Genomic DNA, 22413 nt, shown 5'->3' on the forward strand with positions numbered 1-22413 from the left:
AACAAGAACCATTAGTATCAAAAAATAATCAACTATGACCCAAAGCCAAATATATATTTACAAGCCCCTATCAGCACTCAGTGTAAAACCTTGTGACAATTTTCCCAGCATTTTGTAAAATAAATTAGTTTGTGGACTTTATTGGTAGTTTCCAATGAAGGGAGTTATAAAAATTATCATTTTAAAACTGTCAAAATAGAGCAACTTCCTTGTGTTTGACCTTGGTTTGATAAAAATAAGTTGTGCAGAGCATTTTCAGTTAGGAATTATTAAAACCAGAGTTATGAAGTGTTGCTTTTCTTTTCTTAGCCTTAGAGACCCAAAACATCTTACCATAAAGGAAACAGTGTTTTAATTGTTCCTCATTAAAAGTGATGAGAAAACATCAGTTCTCTTCTCTTCCTCCCAGGTGGCTGTGGAGGACCGTGTCAGGCAGCTGCATGAAGCCCACAGGGACTTTGGCCCAGCATCCCAGCACTTCCTTTCCAGTAAGTCACTTTCATTTTCACTTAACCTCTTCACTGTACCTTAGTAGCTAAACATTGGATGGAGTTGAATTATAGTCATCTCTGTCAAATACACTAGAGGTATATTTTGTCCTGAAGTCTATTTTGTTCTGGAACATGAGGCCCAGTTAGATCACTTTTCTAGTCATCAGCTAACACATAATTGTTTCCTGCACTACATTCTCTAGTACTGACTTCAATATCTTGAACATCCCACAGTCACAACTCACTCCGTAAAGGTGATCATTATAAAATCATGGTATCATCCCTCAATATATATTATTGTAAGTGTAATTATTTTCTGTATTAGACATACAATTCAGGGCCTTGTTTATGGTAGGCAATTGCCACACCACTGAGCTAAATTCCTAGCCTTCGTTCTTAGGAGGCAAAGTCTCTTCTGTCTATGTACCTTAAACTCACCTCAAACTCACGACCCTTTTGCCTCAGCCTCTCAAGTGCTGGAGTTACAGACACATGATACCACACAAAGCTAAAGTTCTTTTTTGTTTGTTTATTTGTTTGTTTATTTTTCTCTTTTTATTTTATTGGATATTTTCTTTATTTACATTTCAAATGTTATTCCCTTTCCTGGTTTCCTCTCTGGAAACCCTCTATCCCATCCACTTTCTCCCTGCTTCTGTGAGGAAGTTCCCCCACCTACCTACCCACTTCCTTCTGCCTCCACGCCCTGGCATTCCCCTACACTGGGGCATCAAGCCTTCATAACAAAACTCACTAAATACTTTCATCTCCAATTGTTTTCTCACTCTAATTCTTACTTCTCCTTTATCATTAGTTTTTACTGTTCCCTTTTATTTACCAGTTTTTATCATTTTTATTGGATTTTGTAATCAATTGCATTATTTTTATAATATTAATAAAAATGACATGTTTTATAATCACTACTAAGAAAGACAGTTTTAGTTACTGAAAGTTTTATTGGAATATCCTTTAGTATAATAATGAATATTTGGCCCCAAGACTTGACACAATTAGTGAGGCACTAACAAAAAGGGACCTATCATGACTGCCCTCCAAAAGACCCAACAAGCAGCTGAAAGAGTCAGATGCAGATATGTGCCCCCAACCAATGGACAGAGCTGCTGACCCCTGTGGGTGAATTAGGAAAAAGCTGTAGGAAGCCGAGGAGGAGGCCGAGCCTGTAGGAGAACCAGCAGCCTCAATTAACCTGGATCCCCAAGATCTCTCAGACACACTGGACCACCAACCATAGCAGATATGAGGCCCCAAATACACATACAACAGAGGACTGCAGGGTCTGGGTTTACTCACAGAAGATGCACTTAACCCTCAAGTGATTGGAGGCCCCATATGTACCCTAACTTGTCACATGGACCTGATGTGTCAAAATCCAAACAACTTCATTCCAAACCCAGAGTTGTAATCAAAATCAAAATGGCTGCCTTACCAGACAGCACAGTTTGCTGTCTTTTTGACCCCATTCCCATGAGATGGTAAGCCACAGCAAAAGCTAGGATTTGTATTAAGAAATCTCTGAGCCAATCACCATACTTATTGGTCTAAAAAGCAGTTGTGAGGCTGGCTCCCTGTGTGCAAATGGCTTTTCACATGTGCTTGACCACCCAGGTCAACCTAGGCCATTTGGGTCCTGCAGCCAGTTCCCTGTCTTAGAGCTGCTTCTCTGAAAGCCAGCCTCCCCAAGGCTAGACCTGAATCAAACCACTCACCACCATAGTATAGTATCCAAGGGCAGTCTGAAAATACAAAACACCAGGGCCAGAAAGCGTTTTGAATGTTTTATTGTTTCAAACTGTGCTTGCCCTATCCTAAGAAGTTTCTCTTCCTACCCTGGCATTGGTAGTAGGCGTCCTGCTCCTCAAGGTACTTTGCCCGCATAAGCACAGCCTTCTGTTCATAGGGAATTTTGTCCACATTGTCAGATACGGACCACATCTTCCTAGCAACTTTGGCCACCTCCACCACCATCCAGTTTGGGTTCTGTTCCTTTAGATGGGCAAAGTTGTCCAGGGAGAAGAGAAGGAAATAGGACAGAGGCTTCTGAGGTGTGTTTGCATCCCTCCTTCTTCTCTTCCTTCTCTTTCCTGTGTAATTCCCCATTTCATCCTTGTATCGATCTTTGTCAAGCTTGGATAGCACTTCATTATTTGCCTTTTCATACTTCGAGATGGATCTCCATATTTCTGAACCCTTTCTAGAGAATTCTGCAAAGTCATGGTAGGTGTTTGGCTGTTGCTCCATTTGGTTTCTGAAGTTCAGCATAAAATGTATGTAAGCAGATACATTCACCTTGGGCCTTAGTTGAATTTTTTCCCCATGTTTATAAAAGCATGAATTCCACTGCTGAATCCTGCTGATTTGGATAACAGAGATTTCTGTTTCTTCACCCCAGGAGCAATCTAGAAACTCCCCTACTTACAGTGAAATTTTATCTGTGTGTGCCTCAGCCAGGGCCCAGCCTTTTCAGTGCTGGTGGGCATTGTTGGGTCAAAAAAAGGCAAATTGTGAGACATCTTGAGTCCGCAGGACAGACTCCCACCTCTACACACATAGGCCCACATCCCTGGTCCAAGGGGAAACTGCACAGTGCCTCTGGACACAGGGATCTAGGAACAGAGAGCTGCTGTTACCAACGGTTCTTGTCTGTGCACAAGACCAAGCTGATCCTGCCAAACAGCTCCCTGCACCCAAATTCCGTGGGGAAGAGAACTGGACCCTCAGAAATGTGGATACTCCTGAGAAGTCAGAGGAGAATACCCTCTGCCCACAGTCCAGACACAAGAGGGAATCGCATAGTGCCAACTGTGCCCACAGGGTGCAAGGACCTACAGGAGCAATCAGGAACAGGAACTGTTGATTCCTACCCACACCTAGACCTGGAAGACAGTCTCCAGAAGTGCCACCACACCTGAGAGCAGAGTTAAGACCCACTTTTCTGCTACCAAGTGACCTGCCTGGTGGATTCAGGATACACAGAGGCAGAAGTCCTCTGGGTCAGGGCACTTCCTGTTCCTGGCTCTGCCCAGAAGTGAACTGATACCATCCCACAGTTCCCTGCACCCAAATCCCATGGAGAGGAGAGTGGACCACCCAGGAGTGCAGACATCTTGAGACTGCAGGACAAACTGCCACCCCCTCACACATCGACCCACATCCCTGGTCCAAAGGAAAACTGCACAGTGCCTCTAGACACAGAAATATAGGAACAGACAGCTGCCAGTATCCGCAGTTCTGGTCTGCACCCAGGACCAACTGAACCAACCAAACAGCTCCCTGCACCCAAATCCCATGGCAGATGCTGGACCCTCAGAAATGTGGACACTCCTGAGAAGTCAGAGGAGACTACCCTCTGCCCACAGTCCAGACACAAGAGGGAATCGCATAGTGCCAACTGTGCCCATAGGGTCACAGGGTGCAAGGACCTACACAAGCATTCAGGGGCAGGGCCCTTTGATTCCTGCCCACGCCTAGAGCAGGAAGATAGTCTCCCAGAGCACCTACACACCTGAAATCAGAGCACCTGTTCTCAGGAAAGGCTGAAAGAAAACAGGAAAACAGTTCTACAGGAGTGCTGACACAGGGGCCTATAACAGGGTCCAGTCACTCTCAGAAACAGAAAGAAAAGCAAACACCAGAGACAACCCAATGCCTAGCTAGTACTCCCACCAAAGAAAATACTGGATATCCAAACACACCAGAAAAGTAAGATTTAGATTTAAAATCACATTTTTTATAATGATGGAGGACTTTAAGAAAGACATAAAGAACTCCCTTAGAGGAATGCAGGAAAACACAAGTAAACAAGTAGAAGCCCTTAGAGAGGAAACATAAAAATCCCTGAAAGAATTACAGGAAAACACAACCGAAGAGGTGAACAAATTGAAAATAGAAGTAGAAACAATAAAGAAAGCACAAAGGGAGACAACCATGGATATAGAAAACCAAAGGAAGAGACAAGGAGCCATAGATACAAGCATCAGCAACAGAATACAAGAGATAGAAGAGAGAATCTCTGGGGCAGAAGATACCATAGAAAACATCGACACAACTGTCAAAGATAATGTAAAATGCAAAAAGCTCCTAGCCTAAATACATATAGGAAATCCAGGACACAATGAGAAGATCAAACATAAGGATAATAGGTATAGAAGAAAGTGAAGACTCCCAACTTAAAGGGCCAGTAAATATATTCAATAAAGGTATAGAATAAAACTTCCCTAATCTAGAAAAAGAGATATGCATAAACATACAAAAAGCCTACAGAACTCCAAATAGATTGGACCAGAAGAGAAATTCCTCCCATCACATAATAGTTAAAACACCAAATGCACAAAATAAAGAAAGAATATTAAAAGCAGTAAGGGAAAAAGGTGAAGTAACATATAAAGGCAGACCTATCAGAGATACACCAGACTTCTCACCAGAGACTATGAAAGCCAGAAGATCCTGGACAGATGTCATCCAGACCCTAAGAGAACACAAATGCCAGCCCAGGTTACTGTATCGAGCAAAACTCTCAATTATCATAGATGGAGAAACCAAGATATTCCATGACAAAACCAAATTTATGCAATATCTTTCTACAAATCCAGTCAAACAAAGAATAATAGATGGAAAACTCCAATACACCATACAGGAATCAAGAATATAATTTCCTTGCAATGAAACAAAGAAAGAGAGACAAACAAACACAATTCCACTTCTAACAATGAAAATAACAGGAAGCAACAATCACTATTCTTTAATATCTCTCAATGTCAACAGACTCAATTCCCCAATAAAAAGAAATACAATAACAGAATGGATATGTAAAGAGTATCCAGCATTTTGCTGCATGCAGGAAACACACCTCAGAGATAAAGACAGACACTACCTCAGAGTAAATGGCTGGAAAACAACTTACCAAGCAAATGGCCCGAAGAAACAAGCTGGAGTTGCCATGCTAATATCAAATAATATTAACTTTCAACCAAAAGTCATTAAAAAAGATAAGGAAGAACACTTCATATTCATCAAAGGAAAAATCCACCAAGATGAAATCTCAATCCTAAATATCTATGCTCCAAATGCAAGGGCACCTACATTCATAAGAGAAACTTACTAAAGCTCAAAGCACACATTGCACCTCACATAATAATTAGTAGGAGATTTCAACATCCAACTCTCATCACTGGACAGATCATGGAAACAGAAATTTAATAGAGATATAGAGAAATTAACAGAAGTTATGAACCAAATAGATTTAATAGATATTTATAGAACATTCCATCCTAAAACAAAAGGATATACCTTCTTCTCAGAACCTCATGGACCCTTCTCCAAAATTGACCATATAATCGGTCACAAAACATGCCTCAGCAGATACAGGGAGATAGAAATAATCCCATGCATCCTATCAGATCAGCTCAGACTAAGGCTGGTCATCAATAACAACAATAACGAGAGAAACCCCACATATAGATGGAAGTTGAACAACGCTCTACTCAATGACAACATGGTCAAGGAAGAAATAAAGAAGGAAATCAAAGACTTAATAGAAATGAAGATACAACATACCCAAACTTATGAGACACAATGAAAGTGGTGCTAAGAGGAAAACTCATAGCTCTGAGTGCCTGAAAAAAGAAACAGGAGAGAGCATATGTCAGCAGCTTGACAGCACACCTAAAAGCTCTAGAACAAAAAGAAATAAATAAACCCAAGTCAGGAAATAATCAAACTCAGAGCTGAAATCCACCAAGTAGAAATGAAAAGGACTATACAAAGAACCAACAGAAGCAGGAGCTGGTTCTTTGAGAAAATCAACAAGCTAGATAAACCCTTAGCCAGACTAACCAGAGGTTACAGAGCATTTATGCAAATTAACAAAATCAGAAATCAAAAGGGAGACATAACAACAGAATCTGAAGAAATTTTTAAAAATCCTCAGATCCCACTACATAAGCCTATATTCAACAAAACCGGAAAATCTAGAGGAAATGGAAATTTTTATAGACAGATACCAGGTACCAAAGTTAAATCAGGAACAAATAAACCATCTAAATAACCCCATAACCTCTAAAGAAATAGAAGCAGTTATTAAAAGTCTCCCAACCAAAAAGAGCCCAGGTCCAGATGATTTCAGTGCAGAATTCTATCAGACATTCATAGAAGACCTCATACCAATACTGCCCAACCTATTCCACAAAATTGAAACAGAAGGAGCAAAATTCATTCTATGAAACCACAATTACCTGGGTCCTGCTAAGACTGAACCCACAGTGAACTAGTCTATGGGGGGAGGGCGGCAATGGGGGGAGGGTTGGGAGGGGAACACCCATAAGGAAGGGGAGGGGGGAGGGGGATGTTTGCCCGGAAACCGGGAAAGGGAATAACACTCGAAATGTATATAAGAAATACTCAAGTTAATAAAAAAAAAAAAAAAAAAAAAGAAACCACAATTACTCTTATACCAAAACCACACAAAATCCCAACAAAGAAAGGGAACTTCAGACCAATTTCCCTTATGAATATTGATGCAAAAATACTCAATAAAATTCTCGCAAACCGAATCCAAGAACACATCAAAACAATCATCCATCTTGATCAAGTACGCTTCATCCCATGGATGCAGGAATGGTTTAATATATGATAATCCTTCAATGTAATCCACTATATAAACAAACTCAAGGATAAGAAACACATGGTCATTTCATTAGATGCTGAGAAAGCATTTGACAAATTCAAAACCCTTTCATGATAAAAGTCCTGGAAAGATCATGAATTCAAAGCCCATATCTAAACATAGTAAAAGCAATATACAGAAAACCAGTAGCTAACATCAAACTAAATGGAGAGAAACTTGAAGCAATCCCACTAAAATCAGGGACTACACAAGGCTGCCCACTCTCTCCCTACTTATTCAATGTAGTACTTGAAGTCCTAGCCAGAGCAATCAGACAGCAAAAGGAGGTCAAAGGAATAAAAATTGGAAGGGAAGAAATCAAAATATCACTATTTGCAGATGATATGATAGTGTACTTAAGTGACCTCAAAAGTTCCACCAGAGAACTACTTAACCCAAGTTCAGCAAATGTCAGGCTATAAAATTAACTGAAACAAATCAGTAGCCTTCCTCTCCTCAAAGGATAAACAGGCTGAGCACGAAATTAAGGAAATGACACCCTTCAAAATAGTCCCAAATACTATAAAATATCTTGGCATGACTTTAACGAAGCAAGTGACAAGAACTTCAAGTCTCTGAAGAAAGAAATTGAGGAAGATCTCAGAAGATGGAAAGATCTTCCTTGCTCATGGATTGGCAGGATTAATATAGTAAAGATGGCTATTTTGCCAAAAGCAATCTGCATATTCATTGCAATCCCCATGAAAATTCCTACTATATATTCTAAAATTCTATAGAGATAGAAAGAGCAATATGCAAATTCATTTGGAATAACAAAAAACCCAGAATAGTGAAAACTCTACTCAACAATAAAAGAACTTCTTGGGGAATCACCATCCCTAACTTCAAGCAGTATTACAGAGCAATAGTCATAAAAATTGTATGGTATTGGTACAGAGAAAGGCAGAACCTGTATCAATGACATCCACATCAAACCAGATATACTCAAACTAATAGAAGAAAAAGTGGGGAAGAGTCTCAAACACATGGACACTGGGGAAAATTTCCTGAACAAAACACCAATGGCTCAAGCTCTAAGATCAAGATTCGACAAATGGGACCTCATAAAACTGCAAAGCTTTTGTAAAGCAAAAGACACTGTCATTAGGACAAAACAGCAACAGATTGGGAAAAGATCTTTAACAATCCTACATCTGATAGAGGGCTAATATCCAAAATATACAAAGAACTCAAGAAGTTAGACTCCAGAGAGCCAAATAACCTTATTAAAAATGGGGTACAGAGCTAAACAAAACATCCTCAGCTGAGGATTATCGAATGACCAAAAGGAATCTAAATAAATGGTCAACATCCTTAGACATCAGGAAAATGCAAATCAAAATGACCCTGAGATTCACACCAGTCAGAATGCCTAAGATCAAAAACTCCAGTGACAGCAGATGTTGGCGAGGATGTGGAAAAAGAGGAACACTCATCCATTGTTGGTTGGATTGCAAACTGATACAACCACTCTGGAAATCAATCTGGAGGTTCGTCAAAAAATTGGACATTTCACTACCTGAGGACCCAGCTATACCTCTCTTGGGCATATACCCAAAAGAAGCTCCAACATACAACAAAGACCCGTGCTCCACTATGTTCATAGCAGCCTTATTTATAATAGCCAGAAGCTTGAAAGAACCCAGATGCCCTTCAACAGAGTAATGGATTCAAAAAATGTGGTACATCTACACAATGGAGTACTACTCACAGCTATCAAAAACAATGACTTCATGAAATTCATAGGCAAATGGAATGAACTAGAAAATATCATCCTGAGTGAGGTTACTCAGTCACAGAAAAACACACTTAGTATGCACTCATTGATAAGTGGATATTAGCTAAAAACCTCTAATTACCCAAGATGCAATCCACAGACCACATAAAGCTCAAGAAGTATGACCAAATGCAGATGCTCCCACTCCTTCCTAAAAGGGGGAAAATATCCATAGGAGGGGGTATGGAAGCAAAGTTTAGAGCTGCAACTCAAGGAATGGCCATTCAGAACCTGACCCACATGTGCCTCAAATATATATAGCCACCAAACCTAGATAAGATTGATGAAGCCAGAAAATGCATGCTAAAAGGGACCGGATATAGATCTCTCCTGGGAGACACATCCAGAGTATGTCCAATACAGAGGTCAATGCTAGCAGCAAATCACTGAACTGAGAACAGAACCCCCTTGGGGGGAGTTAGAGGAAGTATTGAAAGAGTTGAAGGAGCTTGGAACCCCATAAAAACAACAATGCCAACCAACCAGAGCTTCTAGGGACTAAACAACTACCGAAAGACTTACATAGACTGACCCAGGGCTCCAACTGCATATGTAGCAGAGAATAGCCTTGTTGAGGCACCAGTGGAAGGAGAAGCCCTTGGTCCTGGCAAGGTTGGACCCCCATTTCAGGGGAATATGTTGGGTGGGGCAATAATTGGGATGTATAGGGGGAATACCCGTATGGGGGAGGGGGAAGGGAGGGAATGGGGGCTTATGAATAGGAAACCAGGAAGGGGAATAAATATCCTTTGAAATTTAAGTAAAGAAATATATCTATCGCTTTCGCCCTTTTGGCTAAGATCAAGTGTAGAAATATATCTAATAAAAATTTAAAAAAAAAAACCCTCAAATTGCGATGTCATCCTGAGTTGACTAATGGCAGCCAAGTTCAGTCATTTATATGTAGGCCCTCTTTTTTTAAGGTTTATTTATTTATTATATATAAGTACACTGTAGCTGTCTTCAGACACAAGAGAAGAGGGCAACAAACCTCATTACAGATGGTTGTGAGCCATAGTACGGTAGCTGCGATTTGAACTCAGGACCTCCAGAAGAACATGCAGTGCTCTTAACCACTGAGCCAACTCTCTAGCCCCCAGGTAGGCCCTCTTAGGGCTTCCTCTCTTGCCTCTAAGGAACAATAAAAGCTTATCTGAACATTATTAGAGTTGCTACTGGCCCTGGGAATCTGGCCCTGTCTGGTCTTAGAGAGGATGTGCCAAATCCTATAGAGACTTGATGCCAGAGGGAAGGGATGCCTGGGTTATAGAGCCCCTTTTCAGGTAAAGAGGAGGTGGGGATGAAGAACTCTGGGAGAGGGACTGGGAGCAAAAAAAAATGTAATGATCAAAAAAATCATAGTCTCTGTGCTGGCTCGGTAATGCATTTTAATGGCTAGGCTGAATTGTACATATTTTCTGTAAGTTTTCCTGTATGATCTCCCCTTTCCTGTATGGTTTTTTGATTAGAAAGATTTGTGTGTTTATTGTGTAGTTTTGAAATACTAGGGAGGAAACTCCAAGCCCTACACATGCTAGGCAAGGGCCCTACGACTGAGCTTTACCTCAAACCCCCATTAGAGTGGTTCATAAACAAATGCACTGAGGTGGAAGAATTGTTAAGCAGAAGGAATGCTATAGGCAGTTTTCAGCACACACACACACACACACACACACACACACACACACACACACACACACACACACCTTGGCCCATATGTGCTGACTCTATGACTCTATTTGTGATCTGAGCTTGTGATGGATCCATCAAACCTCCCATGTATCCTACAATTTCTGTCCCATGATGTGTTTCCTTAATACAAGTTAAGGGACATCCTCCCCTCTTGACCATAAAATTCAAACTTCATCATGAGATATCAAGCAACTAACTTAATCTACAGAGATTTTTCTTTCTATAATTTTTATTAACTTGGGTATTTCTTATTTACATCTCAATTGTTATTCCCTTTCCCAGTTTCCAGGCAAACATCCACTAACCAATCCCCCTCCCCTTCTATATGGTTGTTCCCCTCCCCATCCTCCCCCCATTACCGCCCTCCCCCCAACAATCACGCTCACTGGGGGTTCAGTCTTGGCAGGACCAAGGGCTTCCCCATCCACTGGTGCTCTTAATAGGCTATTCATTGCTACCTATGAGGTCGGAGTCCAGGGTCAGTCCATGTATAGTCTTTAGGTATTGGCTTAGTCCCTGGAAGCTCTGGTTGCTTGGCATTGTTTCAGCTCCTATGATATGAGCTGTTAAATCCCAGCCACAAATGCTCTCCTCTCTACAATGTGATGGGGTTGCCATCCCACAGTCAAAAACTCTGAGCCAAAATTGGTCCTGTTTGAAAGAACTGCTGGGAGAAAAATGGAGAAAAGCCTGAGGAAAAGGAAGTACAGAACCAGGCCCAAAGTGGGATCCATCTAAAGGGGAAGCCCCAAAACCTGACACCATTACTGAGGCTATGGGGCACTCACAAAAAGAGACCTACCATGACTGCCCTCCGAAGACCCAACAAGCAGCTCAAAGAGTCAGATGCAGATAAGTGCAATCCAACCAATGGATGTAAGCTGCTGACCCCTGTGGGTGAATTAGAGAAAAGCTGGAGGAAGCTGAGGAGGAGGGCAACCATGCAGGAGGTCCAGTAGTCTCAATCAACCTGAACCCCCGAGATCTCTAAAACACTGAAACACCAACCAGGCAGCATACACCAGGTAGACTCTATAAGTACTCTCTCCCCACTGAAGGTCATTTTATCTAAGGTCCCTCCCTTTGATTTCTGAAAGTCTCTCACCTCTCAGGTCTCTGGTTCATTCTCGAGGGGCCCCCCATTCCTACCTCCTGAAGTTGCCAGTTTCCATTCTTTCTGCCATCCCTCAGGGCTTCAGTCCTGCCCCCCCAATACCTGATCTTCTTCCCCTCCCTGTCCCCTTGCCAGAGAGGTCCTCCCCCCCCCACCGCCCCCTGCACCGTGACTGCTTTCTTCTTCCTCCCAAGTGGGATTTTGACATCCTCACTAGGCACCTTCAGCTTGTTAACCTACTTCAGTTCTGTGAATTGTAATTATATCCTGAGTAGTCTGGGTTTTTTTGTTTGTTTGTTTGGTTGGTTGGTTCGTTGTTTTGTTGTTGTTGTTTGTTTGTTTGTTTGTTTGTTTTGGCTAATATCCACTTATTAGTGAGTACCAGCCATTCATGTTCTTTTGTGTCTGAGTTACCTCACTAGGATGATATTTTCTAGTTCCATCCATTTGCCTGCAAAACTCATGCTTACAAATAGGGGCCTACCAAGGCTGCCTTCCAAAAGGCCCAACAAGCAGCTGCTGAAAGAGTCAAATGCAGGTTTTTACACCCAACCAATGGACAGAAGCTTTTGACCCCTGTGGTTGAATTAGGGAAAAGATAAAAGAAACTGAGGAGGAGGGTGACCCTATAGGAGGACCAGCAACTCAATTAACCTGGATCCCCAAGATCTCTCAGACACACTGGATCACCAACCAGGAAGCATGTGTCAGCTGATATGGGGCCCCCAACACATATACAGCAGAGGACTGCCAAGTCTTGGTTCAGTCAGAGAAAATGCACCTAACCCTCAAGAGACTGGAGGCCTCAGGGAATTTAGAGGTCTTGTGGGGTGGGTGGAGTGGGAATATCCTTGTGGAGACAATGGGGACAAGAAGGAGATATGGGATGTGGATCAGTCAGAGGGTGAACCAGGAGGGGAATAAAATCTGGAGTCTAAAAATAAATAAATAAATTATTTAAAAAACAATGAATATTAAATTGTCAAGCACCTGTTTTCCTCTAATTATTTTTTGTAATTTTTAATATCTCTATGGTTATATGTTTCTATGCAAATATATATAGAAAATGTATTTGTGTATAAATATATACAAGTATATTTCCATAGAAACATTATGTATAATATACATGTAACTGATATATATTCCATAGTTTGGGAGTACTTAAAAACTACAATTCCACTCTAAGAATTAATACCACTTAACATTTGACATATTTTTTATTCCTATATGATTATGTATGTCGTTTTAGCAACACTTTAATGCAGTTGCTTTGTGATATGCAATTCTACAAACACAAATTTATTTGATTCTTTTAGCAAGTCTGTGAGGTGGTTCAGTATTATACTCATTTTAATGATAAGGAAATTATACTCATTTTATTGATGAGGAAATTAAGAAATTTCCCATTTACACAGTTGGTGGATAAGCAAGCCAGAATGTTCAAACTCAAAAAGATGGTTGTAGGGTCTATATTTAACCATTACACTACAGTTTTATTTAATATCCCTATTGGAAGTAAGTAATTCTGCAGGGTCTCCCTTCAAACAACTGGTGTGTGTGTGTGTGTGTGTGTGTGTGTGTGTGTGTGTGTGTGTCTGTGTCTGTGTCTGTGTCTGTGTCTGTGTCTGTGTCCGTGTATGTCTGTGTGTGTCTGTGTGTGTCTGTGTGTGTGTCTGTGTGAGTCTCTCTGTGTGTGTGTGTGTGTGTGTGTGTACTTAAGAAGTGAGTGTGTACTCATGTGAAAATTATGGATGTACATATATATGCACATGTGTGTAGAACAGAAATTGGCTGGCTTTCTCTATTGTTCTCCACGTTTTTTGAAGCAGGATCTCTGACTGATTCTTAAACTCAATAATTCAGTTAGAGTGACTAGTTGCTTAGTTCTAGCTCTCCCTGTACCCCTATACCCCTCTATACCTCTATACCCCTGAGGTTACAATGACACCACTATTCTCAGCTTTTAAGTGGAGACTAGAAATCTGAAGTCAGATTCTCATAGTTGCACAGCAAACACTTTCTTACTGAACCATACCACCAGTCGTGATCCATTCTTTTATTGCTAATTTTTTTCTCCCCCAATTTTTCTATTTTCAGTTTGTTAATAGAAAGATTCATGCTCACAAGTATTGTACAGTATTTGCATAGTTTTGTATTTTATTTTCAGTTGGTCATTATCTTTCATGACAAATTTTCTTAAAAGATGTTAGCACTATCATACATATAGTGTGTATGTGTGTTAAGTTAGAAATCATCATAAGTTCTTGACTTGTTCTAAGTCTAGTTATTTGGGCAATCTTTTAGTGACACACATTATTAGAAGATGAAGGGGGAAAGTTAAAGGTGTATTCCTCCATGAATGGAAGTATGGCTTTTAGTAAAATGCTGCTAGAAAAATCATGAAGGCTGAAGATTGTCTTGGCAACAGCCAATCTATTTAACTTAATTAAGACTAAATGAGATAATGTGCTCCTTAGAGAGTCAAACAATAAATACAAATATTACTATTAAGAATGTTAATTACTCCTGAGATACCACATATATCCATTCATACTTTCTTCTCTATATATATCCCCTTAAATTCCCATGTCTTCCCCATTAAAACCTACTCCCAGAAAATGATATGTTACTCATTTAGTGCAGATGTCAGGTAAAGTTTAATGTATACTTTTGCCTGGTTATTTGCATTTTAATAGGGTAAAAATCCATAAGCCTGAGGGATGAGTCTCTAGTGGTAGAATGTCAGCCATAAACTTTGAGCTTCCATGAACTAGGTAAAACATCTTCACACCTTCCCGTTCCAAACCATATCATATGACACCTTCTGGAAAGGTCAAGCCTGTGGCCATGTGTACTCAGAAAGAAACTGATCTATCTGCCTGAATGGGACCAGTCCTAGAAATCAGAAAATTTGAATATTCATAGGAAAAATTAAAATACACATAGATGTTCCACTTATATGTGTAAAAATACACTAAAATGTTTAAAGGCATGTTGCAGAAATAGGACAGTGAGACTAAATATGGATTGAATCTTCATGTTATCTTCTTTAAATTCAAATCTAATATACATTCATCTAGAAAAATTTAGATAGCAGTAAGGACAAACAGGAAAAGAACAATTATAAATAATCCCACTACTCAGATACAACATTCTCAAAATTTTAGTTTATATTGTTCTATTTGTTTATCTAAGTCCAAGGTCATCATCTTTTATTTTCTTTTTTCTTCCCTTCTCCTAATCCAGAGATAGTATCTTGTGTCCTTGTGCATGCTAGCAAGTGCCCTTTTACTGAGCTATATCACCAACCTCCTTTTTCTTTTAAACCAGATATGAATTTAAAATAAAATAGCATGATACACCAGTGCTTGGAGCCAGAGACTGACAGTTCAAGAGTACCTTGAGTTCAAGGTCATCCTGGTTTATATAAGTTCCAAATCATCCAGGAATATACAATGAGATCTTGTCTCCAAAAAAATAAAGAAAAGGAAAAATTAAAGTTTTATTATTTGATTTTCCCTTACTAATATATTTAAAATAATTTTGTTTATATATCCTTCTATCAATTCATAATTTGAATAGCTGACCATATAATTCCTTCTGTGGCTATGTCAAATTTACCAAGAGAATTCTGACTTGTTTTTCCATCCCTATAAGACTATTACCAAATGTTCACTATTATATTCAATATTATGACTGCTACTCTATAGACATCTCAGATGTTCCCTACATGACAAATGTCTAACTGCATGATTGTATAGTTAAAGTTTGGTTTGATTTGTAGGACTTTCCATGTGGATTATCAATCTGGTCCAGGAAGTTACACAAGAAGTTAGGTATCACATCAAAAACATGTTTTAGACAAGGCATCTGGAAGTCACTTATTTTCTCTCCAGTTGTTTTCTACAAAAACAAAGCAACTTCTTTACTATAAAATAGATAATAATAAATATATTTAAATCAAACTAAGGCTGTGCTAGAAGTTTTGGTTTAATAATATGCTTGTCTCTATGTTACTAGGAATTGCAGGAGGGTGATTTCTAAACCTTCCCAATTAAAAATGGAAAGAAAATTATGTTGATCCACCCAGCAAAAGGTTCTCTCCCTCTCTCTCTCTCTCTCTCTCTCTCTCTCTCTCTCTCTCTCTCTCTCTCTCTCCTTAACTAAGACCAACATTTTACATACAGTTACCCCCATTGTGAAACTACATGACAAATAGTTTTCCATCAGAGGAAACAGACAGACTCCTGATGACTTCATTGCCCAAACAAGTTGTTTCTGTTGCCTTGGATCCAAGTGAAAACGAGAAAATGAAAAGGCTGTAAAATATTTTCTTTGTATTTTAAGCTAACTTGTCTTTCCTTCTACTTTTAATATTAATTCCTGCAACTTAACCAAGAAAGGGGGGATATTTGAGCAACATAACATCAATTGGTTCACATATTGTGCTCTTCAAATCAATATAAAACTATATGTGACTATATGGTTGTAGGTATCATGTCAAGGTCTTTATGTCAGTGATCAAGAAAATATTACAGTACTCATTGGTAGATCTGAGCATCTATGTTTTGGTAATGTTCCTTTTTCAAAAATTTAAAAAAGCTTTCTAGTTTATTTTTCCAAGCTTCTATTGTGAATTGTAGTTTTTAATTTTTTTAACGAGGACAAATAAACTTTGCAAAAGTTAAAAATCCTTCAGTAGCTATTAAAAGAACTCATGGTATCTTCATATAAGCTCTAGAAATCCTTATCAAAGCATTTTCTAAGTCATGCTTCTTAGAACATTAATGTTCTATATGACTATAATAACTGTCCCTAAGGGTTCTTTTCTAGATATCTCGGGATCTTTAGTAGACTTTGGGACTGTATGAAAAGAATGGAGGGACTCTGGTTCTTCATCATATTTAAATGACTGTGGAAACACTGTTTTTCAGGTACAATAAATTTGTCATTCAATATGTCATATAACACACTGAGTGTGTTTTTCATTGTATAGTGAAAAAAAAAACTAACTCCTAAAAGTGGTGACATGACCCAGTTATGAAGAAATGCATATTTATAAACAGGAAGGTATACTTTCTCTTTCTCCTTAAGTTCCCAAACCCTATCCAACCTAATCCCAGGAGTCACTTCTGTTGTATAACTTTTTAACTTGTGAGATGGCTCCATCATACCTACACCATTGACTTTCAGAATCTGAAGTGTAGCTCATTTGTGAATCCTGAAATAAATTGAATGACTTGCATCTTCCAGTTTTTGATGGAAAGGAACACACAAGAAAGTTTTAGGATATAGCATACAAAGACAGCCACATATTGCTGACATCTCTCTTATTGGGGGGGAGGGGTTGCATGGATGTACTAGATCACAAAGCAAAATGCTTTCTCTCTGTAAGACACAGCAAAAACATGTTGGGAAATGCTAAACAATTCCAGTCTACCCCTTATTTTATAAATGACAGAATAGGTGCAAAAAGAACAAATGATATGGTCAAGGTCACAAAATTGTATATAATAGACAATGGAAGGGTACTAGGCTTCTGGCCTTCTAAGTCAAATCTCACAGTCTTTCCCATTAAGAAGACCCCGGAGGACTCTCAGGCACTGGGTCACCAACCAGCAGCATACACCAGCTGATCTGAGGCCCCCAACACATATACAGCAGAGGACTAAGTGATCTGGGTTCAATCAGAGAAGATGCACCTAACCCTCAAGGGACTGGAGGCTCCAGGGAGTTTAGAGGTCTGGTGGGGTGAGGACATCCTCTTGGAGACAGTCGGGGGTAGGGAAGAGGTATGGGATGTAGAATAATCGGAGGTTGGACCAGGAGAGAAATAAAATCTGGAGTGTAAAAAAAAAAGAAAAAATTAAAAAAATAAAAGTAAGAATATAAATAAAAACTAGAAATTAATACACACACACATATACACACACACACACACACACACACACACACACACACACACACCAATGACTGTGTATGTATTGCCAAAGGTTTTTCTTTATCTTTCCTCTTTCTCTCTTTTTCTATCCTATGCTAAGATACTAAGATGTTTTGCAAAAATCCAATTGTTTTCTCAGTACCTCTGATTCAAAAATTATCTCATTTATGGTGTGCGTATTACTTAAGAGTACAAGTTGTCTAGGTCTGTAGTGCATGTCTATATTCCTAGGCATTAGGGAAGCTGAATCAAGAGGATTATTTGATACAAGCCTGGGCAAAATAGCAAAGGCTTTTTCATAAAGAAGAGGAAATAGCTATAGTTTGTATATATGGACTGTGCAGATACAAATTCTCACTCAGACACCCAAGAAATTACTTAGTATAACCTTTATTCTTATTTAAAATATTGTTTAAAATTAGGGTATGTCCATATGTCATGAATATTATAATATAAGTTTTCACTCATACTTCAAAAGCTATGATCTCAAAATGCATCTTATAAACAATAGGGTTTTGAGTCCAGTGAAATACAGCATTACATTATAATGAAAGTCAAGTTAGCTCAAGCAGTATTACAGAGCAATAGTAGTAAAAAACTGCATGGTATTTGTACAGAGACAGGCAGGTAGATCACTGGAACAGAATTGAAAACCTAGAAAAAAAAACCTAGAAATGAACCCACACACCTATGGTTACTTGATCTTTGACAAAGGAACTAAAACCATCCAATGGAAAAAAGATAGCATTCTCAACAAATAGTGGTGGTTCAACTGGAGGTCACAATGTAGAAGAATGCAAATCTGTCCATTCTTATCACCATGTAAAAAGCTTAAGTCCAAGTGGATCAAGGACCTCCACATCAAACCAGATACACTCAAACTAATAGAAGAAAAAGTGGAGAAGAGTCTTGATCATATGGGTACTGGGGAAATTTTCCTGAACAAAACACCAATGGCTTACGCTCTAAGATCAAGAATCGACAAATGGAATCTCATAAAACTGCAAAGCTTCTCTAAGGCAAAGGACAGTGTGGTTAGGACAAAACGGCAACCAACAGATTGGGAAAAGATCTTTACCAATCCTACAACTGATAGATGGCTCATATCCAAAACATACAAAGAACTCAAGAAGTTAGACTCTGAAGAGCCAAATAACCCTATTAAAAAATGGGGTTCAGAGCTAAACAAAGAATTCACAGCTGAAGAATATCAAATGACTGAGAAGTACCTAAAGAAATGTTTGACATCCTTAGTCATCAGGGAAATGCAAATCAAAACAACCCTGAGATTCCACCTCACATCAGTCAGAATGGCTAAGATCAAAAACTCAGATGACAACAGATGCTGTCGAGGATGTGGAGAAAGAGGAACACTCATCCATTGTTGGTGGGATTACAAGCTGGTACAACCATTCTGGAAATCAGTCTGGAGGTTCCTCAGAAAATTGGACATTGAACTACCTGAGGACCCAGGTATACTACTCCTGGACATATACACAAAAGATGCTCCAATATACAATGAAGACACATGCTCCACTATGTTCACAGCAGCCTTATTTATAATAGCCAGAAGTTGGAACGAACCCAGATGCCCTTCAACAAAGGAATGGATATAGAAATTGTGGTACATCTACATAACGAAGTACTACTCAGTTATCAAAACAATGACCTCATGAAATCATAGACAAATGGACTGAACTAGAAAATATCATATCATCCTGAGTGAGGTAACCCATTCACAAAAGAATACATATGGTATGCACTCACTGATAAGTGGATATTAGCCCCCAAAATTACCCAAGATACAATCCACAGACCACATGAAGCTCAAGAAGGATGACCAAAATGCAGATGCTTCAGTCCTTAAAAGGGGGAACAAAAATATTCATAGGAGGGAATATGGAGGCAAAGTTTGGAGCAGAGACTGAAGGAATGGCCGTTCACAGCCTGCCCCACATATGGCCCATATATATACAGCCACCAAAACTAGATAAGATTGATGAAGCTAAGAAGTACATGCTGAAAGGAACTGTATATAGATGTCTCCTTAGAGACAAAGTCAGAGCATGTCAAATACAGAGGCAAATGCTAACAGGAAACCATTGAACTGAGAATTGGATCTCCATTGGAGGAATTAGAGAAAGGATTAAAAGAGCTGAAGGGGCTTGTAACCCCATAAGAACAACAGTGCCAACCAACCAGAGCTCCCAGGAACTAAACCACTACCCAAAGACTATACAAGGACTGACCCACATCTCCAGCTGCGTATGTAGCAGAGGATGACCTTGTCGGGCACCAGTGGAAGGAGAAGCCCTTGCTCCTGCCAAAGCTGGAACCCCAGTGTAGGAGAATGTAGGTGAGGGGCGGGGAGGGGGATGGATCGGGAGGAGAACAACCTTGTAGAAGAAGAGGAGGGGGAGGGCATAGGTTGCTTATGTCCAGGAAACCCGGAAAGGGGATAACATTTGAAATGTAAATAAAAATATTCAATAAAAGAAAAATAAAAAAGAAGGTCAAGTTGTTAATAATATATATTGAACCCTTGTAAAGTTTCTGGGACATGGTAATTGCTGTGCATGTGTCTGCTACTAGCATTAGTTTTAGTATAATGTTTCCTACCATCTTGGTAGTCTAATCTTTCAGATTCAAACTTCTTAAAAAATATCACTTATCTTCTTGCATTCGATTTTCAATTTAATCAGTTAATCTCATCTCTGAGCATGGATGTAATGTGAAAGCCAATGTTTCACACATGATAAGGGATTAATAATTGTGTAATTAATGAACAGATGAATAACCTTAGGGGTAGACTCTAATTTCTATCATATCAGAATATGCTCAATAGTGATGAAAATTACATTATTCTAGGATTACCTAAAATTTTATAGGTGTTCAATAAATATTTACAGAATTAATTATTTCTTATCACCAAAATCATAAGAGATAAAGTATTCATTACATTGTGAAAGCACAGTTGTCTGAGAATTTAACATAATGACTATCATATAGCCAGCATTCAATATATAAAGTGATCTTTCATGTGGCTTCTTAGTAAGTTCTGTAACATTCATAACTTTACATAGTCATTTTTATCAAATTCTGCTTTGCCATGTTAAATAGCAAGGGGCAATATTGGATTCAGTCTTGTGGCATAATCACAAGGATAGTTAAGAATAAAACAACAGAAAGATGCACAGTAGTACTAAAAATAAGAGCACATCCAAATATAAACAGTGTCATGTCTTCGTACTTTTACAGATTATTGTAATGAGCCTGTGTTACTTTCATAATAGAAAAAACAATAAAGGATAAAATTCTTATACTCTAGCTTTTAACCCAATGACCTCTTCAAGTATTATACTCTATTGGTGGCAATGAAACACTATAAGACAAATTTCTTTCTTATTATGTATTCTAAATGCAAAACTGTGAACTCGCATCAAGTGACTTTTCTGTTCACAGATTATGAGACATTATAAAAAGAAAGGGAGATCAGTTATTTCTTGCAGACTTTATAATCTTAACTGGTTTAATCTTATACCTGGTTAATTCTTTTTTTATTTCTTGTCAGAAAGAAACAAGCTTTTATAGCTTCTCCTCAATACATAGGGCAAAATATTTTGTTTCCAGCTTCAGCATAACTAATTCTTCACCCTCAAGCCTCTTCCTTATGTGAATAATTTTTTTCAAAGGGAAAAGAAATCAAGCTAGGCATGGTTGTGCATGCCTTTAATCATAGCACTTAGAAGACAGAGACACATGGGTCTCTGTTAGTTTGGGGCTAGCCTGATCTTCACAGTGAGTTCTAGGCTAACCAGGTTCTATAATTAAGTCCTGTCTCAAAAAAATGTAGGAAAGGGACAACAAACCTTCAAGCTCATCTAATAATTCTTGCCATTTGGATAATAAATTATTGTCCATCATAGATCATCATTGTCCTTTGGGAATGGGTGGCTTGAAATATGAGAGGGCTAGTAATTTAGAGCTTCGGGTGGGTTTAAATACATCATCCTGATAAAAGTCCAAAAGAATCTTGCAAGTACAATGTGAGGTAATTTTCAGCCCTAAGTTCTTTGTTAGGAATCTCAGGGTAAAATACTTTGGGCTAGCTTCTCCAGCAATCACATGGTAATCCTACATGTTTGGAATTGGGACAAAAGCTGTTAAAGCTATCAGTGCTGTTGATCATGATTCTCTAAGGCTTTATAAACATAGCCTGATAACTTACACCTGTTTCTCAGAACCTATTTCTATGGCTCTTTCTCCTCTATTATCTTTTGCATCAAGATTCTGTGTCATTGGCCTTATATATTTCATGTATTTGTACACACAAGTAGTCTTAGGAAAGTTCTCCATTGATTTTTTTCCTCTGGGAATTTAAATCCTAGATCTGGCATCATTAAGACAGCTGGCTCAAGAGAAATAATTGGTGAATACAAGGGGATTATGAGGTGGTAAATAAACCTACTTTTGGTAGGATTCAGTTAATCAGAATCCTACACAGGGAATCACACATTTTGGTCATATGTCATACCTAGTTTGTCAGATTGCGACTAATAAATATTATATTATCTAGATCAACTAAGTCACTTGATGCAAAGGCATAATCCCAATGTTTATCTGCCACAAGGGTAACCACTCGTTGAAGTTTGTCCAGAACTTTCCGGAATTAAGCACTGAAATACCCTGATTCCAGAAAATACCCTCAGTTCTAGA

General features: G+C 38.9%; 1 protein-coding gene and 1 pseudogene across 15 annotated transcripts in view; one reads left to right on the top strand and one right to left on the bottom strand.

The window, feature by feature from the left end:
- Dmd (dystrophin) overlaps positions 1 to 22413 on the top strand; it is a 2367748-nt gene that overhangs the window by 2080618 nt on the left and 264717 nt on the right. For all 15 annotated transcript variants that reach the window (XM_063279795.1, XM_063279798.1, XM_063279800.1 and 12 more), the window contains one exon: positions 410 to 488. In XM_063279795.1, the coding sequence (XP_063135865.1) occupies positions 410 to 488 (79 nt within the window). The remainder of the gene's footprint in view (positions 1 to 409; positions 489 to 22413) is intronic.
- On the bottom strand, positions 1591 to 2925 carry LOC102548927 (high mobility group protein B4-like; annotated as a pseudogene).

The sequence above is a fragment of the Rattus norvegicus genome, chromosome X (assembly GCF_036323735.1).
Source record: "Rattus norvegicus strain BN/NHsdMcwi chromosome X, GRCr8, whole genome shotgun sequence".
NCBI classification, from domain to species: domain Eukaryota; kingdom Metazoa; phylum Chordata; class Mammalia; order Rodentia; family Muridae; genus Rattus; species Rattus norvegicus.